Raw genomic sequence first — 12,161 nt, 5'->3', positions numbered from 1 at the left:
GGCACTGTATATATATGGCCAGCAGACGCTATTTCGATCGAGCAGTCAATCATCCGAATACGCTAGTGAGGCAAAATTTGATTTATACTCCATTTGACCGCGCGAAATGGAGACAAACGTAGAAAAAACAAATGTGGAGTCGTGTAAAAAAATTACTTATACGTACATAAATAATTATTTAAGGGTTTTAAATCAAAACGCATTTATTGTTTCATTAGGCAAAGCTTTATTCCAATTTTTTATATTTACAAATGAAAACCTGCTTTGAGAGTTATCTCTAAATTCGCTACATATGCATTTACAAGCTTAATTATGATTAATCCAATAAAAATAATTTCGTTTGAAAACAATAGCTTATAATATATGTACCTACTCTTCATTCGTAGCGCGTGTTTCATACGGAATATAAGTTTGCGCATGCGGCGCAAGTGCGCGAACCTTATTAGGTTACAAATTACAATGTTTTTTTTTTACAATATTTATAGCGTTTACAATAAAGCTTGTATTATAGTACTGGGTTCATAAGTAGTTTACAATAAATTATTACGTTTACTTTATAAATACCTACTCTTAGAATTCTCATATTAAGTACGGCCAAGGTCTAATTTTAGTGTAGTAGCTTTTATTTAATTAGCATAAAATAAATGTTTTTCAACTGTTCAAAATATTCAATACGTCGCGTCCACAAAAATTACTATATATTTTTATCAATATTTATTCAATGAGTTTGTAGTCGTTATGCCTGCAAGTGTTTAAGAGATAAAAAACGATCCTTATATTATTAATTTTAGAATTAATTAAGCATTTTTTAGAATGGAATTAAAAAAAAATCCAATCAGTTAGCTTGATATATACAATTTGCTTGCAGGTTGTTTTGACGTCTGCAACCTTAACTCTTGGTCTCTCGTGAATCGCCGGCGAGCCAAGACAGCTACATGACATTTGCGTGTGTCACGGGATTATAACCTTATATACTACATATATACTACATAATAAGGTTATTTTTCCGTCACACGCGTAGCTGTCAATGTTTGCCGGCAAACATTCAGCTACCTCACGGGTTAAACCCTTATCGTGCCGTATACAATCTGCTAAGCACCTACGTAAATTTTATAAATAAAATTAATTCCAGATTCATTTGCAATTATGCACTTAGTTGCAAGGTAGTAGACTATATTATGTTATTTCGTTACTCGTTGGAGAATGATCATTTTGGTTTGACAATATTAAGCTCGATAGTTTAATTTAATGCAATATAAAATAAATTTATATTTAATTCTGAATACTGAATAACAAACATTGGTTCCTAAAAAATTAACTAAAAATATCATTTCACGACAATTTTTTTAAAAACTAATTATAACGCCAATAATTTACTAATTGCAATGAACTTAAAATAGGAACTATTTTCTATTGCGCTAAACAAAAAAAAGATTGCTTCTCATAAATTAAATGCACACTAAAATTGACGTAATTTCTCGATTAAACAAATGCGCTTGTAATTTTCAACACGTTACATTAAAATAACGTCATCATTTGATTGGCTATTCACATGTTTAAATATATTTTTTTATGTATACTAAATTTATTAGAGAAAAATATTCATTGTCCTAGGTACAATTTATATAACTTCTAAATAATAAGAGCTTAGAATACTTTTTACTATAATCCACAAATAGTAGCTTAACCGGCAATAGTAGTGAATGCTTAGAACGAATATTTACTTTTTGTTTTAATTTATATGCAGTACCTTCCGTTAAAATACACTTGTAGCAGTTCATACATATTTATACCTTTTAATTACAGTAAGCAACATTTTCCTAGCCAAATTCCTAGCCCAACAGTCAAGCAAAACAGTTCAAGGTCTGCATCTAGACCTCAAACTCATCCTCGTATCAGTCTGTCCCGAAGTACTTTTGTCCGAAGTGGTTTGGTGCGACTGGGTGCAGTTCTGAGGTTAGGATTTTCATCTTGGGAACATAGTCTACTACAGCTTGTACAGCTGCTGGCGTGCAGAACAAGTTTGATAGGATTATACGCTCCTCTTTCACTCCATGCTGCTTTAAAACGTTTACAGCCTAGAAAGGAAAGGATAAAGTATATATTTTTTGTTTCATATGCCAGTCCTTTAAAAAATTGTTATACAGTTCTTGGAAATACTATTTATATCATACTAGCTTTTGCCCGCGGCTCCGCCCGCGTTATAAAGTTTTTCGGGCTTAAGTTTTCCGTTATAAAAGTCACGCTGTATAATTTCCTGGGAGCCTATGTTCTTCCCAGGGTCTCAAACTGTCTCCATACCAAATGTCATCTTAATACGTTGGGTAGTTTTTGAGTTTAACACGTTCAGGCAGACAGATGCAGCGGGGGACTTTAGTTTATAATATATTTTTGTAGAACTTTTTAAGAGGAACAATCCCGTCATACATTATTGTTGAATTACTTTAACCGTTTACGCAGCGCACGCAGCGGATGCTCTAAAAACTAATTAATACATTTTCCCCGTTTTTGCAATATGTTTCATTACTGCTACGCTCCTATTGGTCATAGCGTGATGATATATAGCTTATAGCACTCCAGGAACAAAGGTCTATCCAATACAAAAATATTTTTTCAGTTCAAACCGGTTGTTCCTGAGATTAGCCATTACTGCTCCGCTCCTATTAGTCATAGCGTGATGATATATAGCCTATAGCACTCCACAAATAAAGGGCTATTCAACACAAAAATATTTTTTCTATTCGAACCGGTAGTTCCTGAGATTAGCTACCACTGCTCCGCTCCCATTGGGTATAGCGTGATGATATATAGCCTATAGCACTCCATGACCAAAGGGCTATTTAACACAAAAAAAAATTTTCAATTTGAACCGGTAGTTCCTGAGATTAGCTATTACTGCTCCGCTCCCATTGGGTATAGCGTGATGATATATAGCCTATAGCACTCCACGACCAAAGGGCTATCCAACACAAAAATAATTTTTCAATTTGAACCGGTAGTTCCTGAGATTAGCTATTACTGCTCCGCTCCCATTGGGTATAGCGTGATGATATATAGCCTATAGCACTCCACGACTAAAGGGCTATCCAACACAAAAAGAATTTTTCAATTTGAACCGGTAGTTCCTGAAATTAGCTATTACTGCTCCGCTCCCTTTGGGTATAGCGTGATGATATATAGCCTATAGCACTCCACGAACATAGGGCTATCCAACGCAAAAAGAATTTTTCAGTTTGGACCGGTAGTTCCTGAGATTAGCGCGTTCAAACAAACAAACAAACAAACTCTTCAGCTTTATATAATAGTATAGATTGAAAATTTGCCTGACAATGTGACAAGAAATTATTATTAAGATAGATATTAATATGCTACGAATCTTCTATATTGCACAGAGCATATTATTAGACTTTAGAAAAACACAAAATTATGTACTATACATATAAAAATGACAACTCCCTAGTTACCTGTTTAACAGTGTTGCCAGTAGACATGATAGGGTACATGAGCAGGACCTGCCTGCGGGATATGTCCTCTGGAAACTTTGCATACACCACATGAGCCTCATGGGTGTCCGTGTCACTTTCAACTAGGATCTTACCAATGCGTATAGACCGACAGCAATCTCGGAGGCCCTGCAAGAGATTAATAGGGGTTTTTGAGTGGTTTATGTATCTTTTTGTAAATTCAGTTTACCCAAATAATAAATTAAAAAGGAAGGCTATTTTTAACTGTAATATAGAATTTTTAATTTAGTGTTCCAATTAAATTTCTTACAACTTCAGTAAAATCCGTTTTAAAATAATTACACAAGAATCAGTATTACAATACAATACTTTAAGTATATGTTTAACTTAATTCATATTTTCATCATCATTGGCCACATGAAGTCCATTTCTAAATTTATAATTTAAAAGAAAGTTTTTATACCAAAAGAATGTAGTTACCACTGTATATTCCTGACACCAACCTGTTCCATAGCCTCTCCGGACCTAACAATGGACACTCCACAATTCCCAGCACCATACTTAAGTCCCTTGTACAACGCTCCAGTAGGAGTCACTACCTGACACTCAGTGTATGGCAGTTTGTTAAGACTCTCCTCAATGACTAGACGGATTAACCTATCTGCATAGAACTTGAAGTCGCTGCGTGATGTGTTTCTGTAAATTTTTAATTTAAATTGAATACTTCACAATAAGTACTTTGTTTTTTGATTTTGATTGAAAAAATAAATTAAATGACAAATTCTTTTATAATACTGTGTATTTATATATTTTTGATTTTCCTTTTAATATCTTAAAATATTATGTGGTATGTAATTAGTTACATGAATATTATTATCAGTTGATTTGTGTACATGCTCAGTTTGTGAATATCCTCATATGCTGCAATGCTCAATTTTTGTATTAATTCATTAAATTGAAAGCTTGTAATTACCAAATTCATTTTACCCTTTAATGGGACTCACTTTGTTAATCTGTAAGCTTTCTTTGAATAAAGAAAAATATATATATAGAGTATATATATTTTTCACCATATCAGTGGCTATCATACATTGGACTTAGAAAAAGATAATGTTTTTTTTAATGTGTTTTTATAAGACTATTTCTTTATATCACTACTTCTACTTTATAAAATTAAATATTACACCAAAATAACTTAGTCAGAATGATAAATCATGATCAATGATAAGATTGAAGCAGAAACAAGTAAACTAAAGATAAATATCATAACAATTGTAAGCTTAAATCTCTATCAAGCTATTCTGTTAAAGTCTGCAGATGTTACTAATTGCTTTTTCGAAGATTTAACTGTCGACCATATGATTTTGACATAATTTATTATTAGAACTATATAAATTCACAACGAAATACTAAGAAACACGGCAAATTTTTGTAACCTAGCTTTTACTTATCGTTTACCTTGACAAGGTCAACTAAATAAAAGGATTTTTATTATTAAATATTTAATAAGCACAAGGTATTTGTAACCTCACTTACTTGTCTCGTAGAATGCTTTGCAGTTCTTTTATGTTATCGTTAGAAGGCAAAAGCGTCAGACTGTCGCCAAACTGTTCCTTCACGTCATTAGCGTCCCATTGCCTAATATCATTATCAATAATATCCATTGTTATTGCAAAACAAAGTAATCTACAGCTGTAAAATATAGGTAACTTTTGCAAATGAAAAATGTCAATGTCAAAGACAATTCTACAGCCACGTTCCGTTACCAACAGTAGTTGTCAAGTTTCGTATCATGAAACATGTAAACTAATTATTATAATAATATTATTACTAGTTACTATCTATTATATCGTCAATACGCGTTGATCATATTATAATACATAATGATTTGGTAAGTACCATTTCACAAAAAGAAAAAAATATGTTGTGCTTTCACGCTATAATCGCTAGATGTCGCTGATCTGAGGCGTGTGATTTTTCAGTTGATATTTCGCAAGAGCGAAACTATGAATATAGGCATACTACCCATAAGATCCAGATGATCGTTTAGAACATGTATAATACATTACATACACCAAGAGTAGAATGTGATAACAAGCATATTATTTTGCTTTTGGATCGCATAGTTTGGATTCGGAATTAGTTCAAGGAAATATCTTTCTTACTTGTATTTGAAATACTTTTAAATCACATCCCCCTCGATAGAATAATGACCCGAAGCTATCTTAGTAGCAAAGATCAGAAATACATTTTGGATTATGTATCTTGTTTTGCTTGACTAATAGATATTTGGATAAAATATGTAATCCAACATTACATACACAATATTTGTTATTAAACACATTCACTACCTACGTAGATAATTGTATAAGGGTGTAAAGATCGACATGAGATGACCCAAACAAGCTTCATATAATAAATAAAACAAACAAATTGATTACGCATTAACGCTTTATTTGCCCAGAAAATACAAATTAATTATTGCAAGAATAATTTCCACTTTAAACATTGTAAGTCAATCACAATGCTCTGTCGCTATATTTAAGTATTTCTTTGATCTGCACAATGTAACCACAAAACATCGTTCACAAAAATATATTTATTCAAAATATTCTATTGAATTTATGGAACTGTAACCCGCTAAATCACTCTACCGAGTACGATGTACTACAATAGTATGTAAATGCATGAAAAGATAAAAAAAATTATAAATGCGAGACGTTTGTACCATGATTCAATAGAGATGGTTCCGAGGAAAAACGATAACTATAATGTAACTTTACCGCGTTGGTACATAATATAAATAAGCAATAAACATACAAAAGAAATATTTAACAATAACAAACTTCTGGATTCTTACAGAACACAGAATGCGACTCAAGAGCGATGCTCCTGTACAAAATAAATAATTATGATTAATATCTTCGAAAACGCAATGGTATAGTCGTATAGTGCAACATAATTAAAAGTAGCGAATTTTCCAAATATTTTAAATTGGCGATAAAAAAAACGTGAGAACTGTGAATATGGGAAAAGTCATAAAAATCTTCGATGTGTACTTTTAATCAGGTGTAGACCACGGCTTGCGACTGTCGCTATCGATTAATCGACAATGATTATCGATATCGATAAAAGCATGTGCGCAAAGCCACGATTGTACATTTACATCGGCATTGTAATTTTCACTAAGTACCTATGTATATCCCGATACCCATGACTATATCTAGAATTCTAGTGTCCGTCACCACCCCGGTTGGACATAGTGATGACAATAAATATCGAACATCTACCGTTGTGTGATCAATATTAAAAACAACACAGTACAACAGTCTATTTGCCGAAGACTCAAGGAAATCAATCGATTTTCTAATGAATTGACTTGGATCGAAAGAACTAAGCTTATCGAAGTCGATAAAGTGTTATCGATAATTTAAGACTCATTGTACATTCACTATTGTTGAAAGTATTCAACTGTGTAAATTTTTACTTTCGACCGACTTTGATAAAGCCAATTTATCGATCCTTGTTAAAATCTATACTAGTATGCACACTGGTAATATTACAATTTCAATTTATTTACCATTTTAGCGGACAGTGGGCTTCGTTATTATTCTAACCTTTAAGGAATAAGACTTTCTAGATGTTAGCATTTATTCGTATTGCCCAAAGCGTTTTTAAATGGCTACAACGAATTTTCACTATTATTAAAAATCACAAATAGTGACTTAAGCCCTTTTGGCGCAAATACAAAATTTATAAGAGGGCAACCACAAATTATTTTACAAAAAAACAGTTGACAGGCCACTGGCTGTAACAGTAGACATTATTTGAAAAATATTTAATGGCGACAGTTTTACATATTTGTTATTCAGATAGTTTTACACTCCTGAAATATTTTGTACAAAATTATCAATACCTTCATCACAATGAATTATTTACTCAACTTTATTCTCATGCATTATCTGACATGACAATACAAAGGGTCTGCTGTCAGCCAGTTATCGAGTATAAAATGCGGCCGCCCCCGAACAATCAGTCGTTGTAACGGCTACAAAGACACCTTAAATAATTTGTACGCACCCGTCTTAAGCGCCAATTGAACTATTCTAATTAAATCTAAAACATCGACCGTTTACATAAAGTATTACGATCGAATTTCGCTTACACGTGCTTCAGGCCGTCTATCGAGTATGTAAACTATACTCTATGATCTATTGACTATGGTCCAGCGGACACAAAACATGTCACATATCTGTACAAGCCTTTACGCACACTCATATTTGAACTTTTATTCCTTATGCCCTTCGTAACAGGCTGGCCGTTATAAAAGATCACGTGTTGATAACAATCAAATATGGGTAAATTCATACGAGATTAAAAAACGTTTTAAATAGTCTTGTCACGCTTGTGGTGTATTTTTCTACTGATGTATTCATGTTTAATTATTATCAACACATCTTGTTAAACTAATGTATGGTACGCTAATTTGAACGCACGATTTTGACGTTATTTTTGTAATATTCAAACAGGCCCAGCTGTCTTACCACGTAACTTACTATTCTAAATTTTTGCGACATTTTCTTACATGGTTCTCTTTTTTTTCAATTCTTTAGGGTTGAGAAGGCATTTTGGAAAATTAAATATATGAAACAGCGTATCACGGATTCTGTTGTTCGCCATTTCCCTACAAATTTCTGGAATGTTTTTAATTTCAAAAAATCTCGTAATTCATTTTGTAATATAAGTGTCACCATATTCGATTACAAAACGCGAAGTTCTTGTACCGATCATAGACAAGACATTGTTTTTTAACTTGACACACGAATTATCCGTATTTGGAATTCATGTACATGGCAACTCATCGCCTGATCCGTCATACGATGTCATCAACCGAACCCTATGTGTAGGGCGTGTGGAAAATAAAATCTTGTTAATTTCATTGAGTTCGCTTATCCCACTACAAAGGAATTACACAACACTTTCTGCACTTGTTTGACAAGCGTATCAAAGTTATTTTATTCCTTAAACCGCAACAGCTATAGCGCATTCACAACACTTGTACTAGACGTGTAATCAAACCAAACTTAATGCGTTTGATTTAATTTATTTATTCAATTTAATTCCGTAATTTTTAATGTAATTCTGTAACAGCCATACTTACAGTGTTAAAGAAATAATTAACAAGGTCTAAGGTCTATAGGAATTATTTTAAAAGATCTAAATTAATTTACATTTCCGGTACAATTACTGTGATTACGCGTTTCGAAAGTACACACCTGTGTCACCATTTAATGCTTTGATATATTGTAATCAGTTTATAAAATATCCATTCTCGCTCTTGGTACATGGAAAGCTGGCAAAATATGGGAGTGATATCTCTACCTACCTCTGAAATAGGAAAGCGTGTTGCTGTCATATCGCCTTACAATCATAAAATAGTACATTTCGAAGCAATACCTTAATATTTAATGCAGTTTAAAATTGTTAACCAGTACAATGCAATATTTCTTGCAGACGTAGTTTTTACCTTCAGAAAAAGGACTCATAATTCAATTAGTAGTTTCCCATAAAACTGCCAATTTTTGTACTCTGGCAACACAGGTGAGTATTTACGTCACGTTGCGAACCAGCGTTAGGTTATAGCTACCTACCCCGTTACGAATAAATTATCATTAAAAAAAATCACTCGCACATTCATATTAAGTAATAAATACGATAACAACAAATTGGTATAACGCTTTTATACAGGTCAATGCATAGAAAATAATTTAGGAAGGCGTGAACGTTTATTGCAATCTCAAATATGTGACGAAGTAATGTCCGTTACTTATACGGGCCTCTATTGATAAAAAAAAATGACACTTCAAGTCATTGAGGCGTACACCGATTTAACATTCAAAAATGTTATTACAATATAAAAGAATCTTGCTAATTTAAGATTTTACAATTAACTGTCATTAGCTTCTTGTACTAACAGTTAAAATGTAAGAAACGTCTCTTTGCGCTCCTTATGTTACATTTATACATATTTTGAACTTTATTCACTTACGTTATGGTACCATACACGATCAGTAGATGTTCATATCACAATTCATACTTACTACAGTAGACATGCTCAGTATCTGTCCACGCAAAACACTATAAAATTGATTGAGCGTCTACGGTCTGTCTATTATTCTAAATTGAATTTTCTATGATGATTTATGATTTGACCCATCTTCCATCGGAATGTTTGTCGGCAAACTTGACAGCTACATGACATTACGCGTGTCACAGGAATATAACCTCATTATTAACCACATAATAAGGTTATTTTTCCGTGACACGCGTAATGTCATGTAACTGTCAAGTTTGCCGACAAACATTCCGCTGGTAAATGGGTTGAAGTAAATAAACATGTACCCATATTTGTATTTTCTCAGCTGACAACACCTTTTATAAGGCATTTTCCAATTAACGACAATAGATGTCGCTAATAGTAAACTATCTTATTTATAATCCAAACGAACACTGAACCCATCCTAAATATTTCCACAAAACCCATATAAAAGCACAGTAACACCAGGACAGCGTCGCCACTTGCTAAAGCGTTAAATGAAAGCCGAAGGCACCGGCGCGCGAACCAAATAGCTTGGAATGTGATACGTGAACGACGCTCTTTGGGCCAATTTGGGGCGATTGGGACCGGCTGGGACTTCCCTTTAGACTTTTATGGCCCATGTGTGTCAAACTAGAGTCAAGTAAACTAGGATTAGAGTCGAGTATCTAATAATTTTTCTTTATCACAGCTGTAATAATTTAATGAGTTGCAGATTGTGAATATTTTATTTTTAATTTGACAATGAATTCTCATTGTATATTAATGGATTTTTCGATTTGATGTTGATGCTGACTTTCTATGAAATATTAATTCTCGTGATATTTATGAAAGATATATATATATATATATAGGTAAATGAGAAACCCACTTCCTAATTAACAATAAATTCTATTGAAAATACTGAAAATCCACATGTCCCTTTCATTCCAATACGAAATGAGCGAGCAAGAATCACACACATCTCGAAAGTTTACTCAACTTGCGTTCCAGTTTGAGTCACATGGGTCTAAGATTTAAACAGATTTCATTGATTTTTTTGAGGCACGCGTGACACGTTTGCGTATTTTTTCTTAAAAGAATGGTGTGCAAAGATATTATCTATTACAACTATTGGTATCAGCGCCATCTGTTTGACTAACTGTTAACTATTATACCTTGCCGCCCTAGAGACGTAGATAATGTACTGAGCATGAACATCACACAGTTAACTTAGTAGAAAGAGACAACCGTCTCTTTCAGTAAATGTCACTTTAATTACTATGTAACGTCGTATCGGCCGCACGTTCGTTTTATCTCTTTCAAACTTTTGACAATATTCATCAACGGCTTGTTATGAAGGCACAGTTTACTTTCTAAGTCAGTGGGCATAAGCTACAAAATATATTGTTTCTTTCAAGCAGTCAGCAAGAAAAAGTGAAGGTATAATGATTACTATCGCCTTAAAAACTCATAAATAATTCGGTATGACATATTCAAAACGTCTTTGAATAGTATAAAATCAAAACACCTGTATGTATTTAAATAATCTGGGTTTTACAATAGAATGTAAATATTACTGATACAATAATAAAACCAGTTTGTTATAAATTATTTCTACACAATTATTAACGCTTGCTAGAAAATTGACATTTAGCTATAATATTTACTTTCAATATATATTTTAAACTGTCATGCTAGGCTCTATTATTGATCAAAATAACTATGCTCTTTAATCATTTGGCGTAAGAATATAAGGCTATTATTTATAGCAAACAGACAGTCAAACAGACTGACATGGCGTCACAATACGTCACAAGGAAGACGTCGGCGTGTCGGACCCCAATCGGCACAAAAACTACATAACAGCCGTAACCTGTACATACAACTAGCGATCACACAAGGACTAGTGCGCGGCGATGCCGTTCCTCTGTCTCGGGTACCCGTTATAATTAATCTTGTTCTCGGGCAGGTCTGAGTCAATTGACGGCTCCACTTTCGCCTTCTTGCCCTTTTTGGGCGACAAATACGCTTTGTAGAAGAACTGGGCGAATAGTACGAAATAGGAGAAGTACATGGCCATCGAGAGTTTGATGTTGATCTGACTGATGTGGCAACTATGCGGCGAACCGTTCGCCATGTAGTTGTGCGCCCATATGTTGATCGCGCAGCCGACGATCATCTGCGACAGCTGGAGGAAGGTGATGGTCATGGCGAGCATTCGCGGCGGGTACCTGCCCATGCTCACCAGCGCGTAGTACGAGTACATCACACTGTAAGAAATAAAAGTTGCAATTAATGTCGGTTGCGATTAGTCGTAGTTGGGACGGCATTTTTTGGTCAAATTTTGTAAAATAAGGCCTTTTTTGCTCGCGTCCGGCGACTAGGGACCTACTCGGGCGGCAAAAAATCCATAAAAAATATTCATATTTAATGAATAGTATAATTCATTGCTTAAGTAAAAGAACAAATAACTCATCTGCGTAGTACAAACGTAACTGCCGGATAATTGTGATAAACGTCGAAGCAATTCAGAATAAACTTAGCCACTAATTGCCGTATATCAACTAGCTAAATTCAACGAGAGATTAAATAGTTCGTTTATTAAACGCCCACAGTGG

At 33.7% G+C, this 12,161-nt stretch overlaps 2 protein-coding genes across 2 annotated transcripts in view; both read right to left on the bottom strand.

Moving 5' to 3' along the window:
* Positions 1–206: 206 nt before the first annotated feature.
* LOC115453784 (uracil phosphoribosyltransferase homolog) lies at positions 207–5,208 on the bottom strand. Its single transcript, XM_037443494.1, has 4 exons — positions 5,001–5,208; positions 3,968–4,160; positions 3,465–3,632; positions 207–2,078 (listed from the first exon to the last, which is right to left on the bottom strand). The coding sequence occupies exons 1-4, from the start codon at positions 5,126–5,128 to the stop codon at positions 1,896–1,898; spliced, it is 672 nt and encodes a 223-aa protein (XP_037299391.1). The 5' UTR covers positions 5,129–5,208; the 3' UTR covers positions 207–1,895.
* Positions 5,209–5,897: 689 nt separating this feature from the next.
* The window catches only part of LOC115453782 (elongation of very long chain fatty acids protein 6), a 60,658-nt gene continuing 54,394 nt past the window's right edge, over positions 5,898–12,161 (bottom strand). The window contains exon 4 of the mRNA XM_037443658.1: positions 5,898–11,813. Within this exon, the coding sequence (XP_037299555.1) occupies positions 11,447–11,813 (367 nt within the window). The 3' untranslated portion in view covers positions 5,898–11,446. The remainder of the gene's footprint in view (positions 11,814–12,161) is intronic.

The sequence above is a fragment of the Manduca sexta genome, chromosome 26, assembly GCF_014839805.1.
Source record: "Manduca sexta isolate Smith_Timp_Sample1 chromosome 26, JHU_Msex_v1.0, whole genome shotgun sequence".
Classification (NCBI taxonomy): domain Eukaryota; kingdom Metazoa; phylum Arthropoda; class Insecta; order Lepidoptera; family Sphingidae; genus Manduca; species Manduca sexta.
The sequence above is the reverse complement of the archived record's forward strand: the minus strand, read 5'-3'. Positions and strand labels throughout refer to the sequence as shown.

Excerpts from the sequence above, each read along its gene's own strand:
- LOC115453784 (XM_037443494.1), bottom strand. The coding sequence starts at position 5,128 with ATGGATATTATTGATAATGATATTAGGCAATGGGACGCTAATGACGTG. Across the intron at positions 4,161-5,000 it reads CAAAGCATTCTACGAGACAA|AAACACATCACGCAGCGACT; the intron begins GTAAGTGAGGTT and ends AAAAATTTACAG. Across the intron at positions 3,633-3,967 it reads CCGGAGAGGCTATGGAACAG|GGCCTCCGAGATTGCTGTCG; the intron begins GTTGGTGTCAGG and ends AATCTCTTGCAG.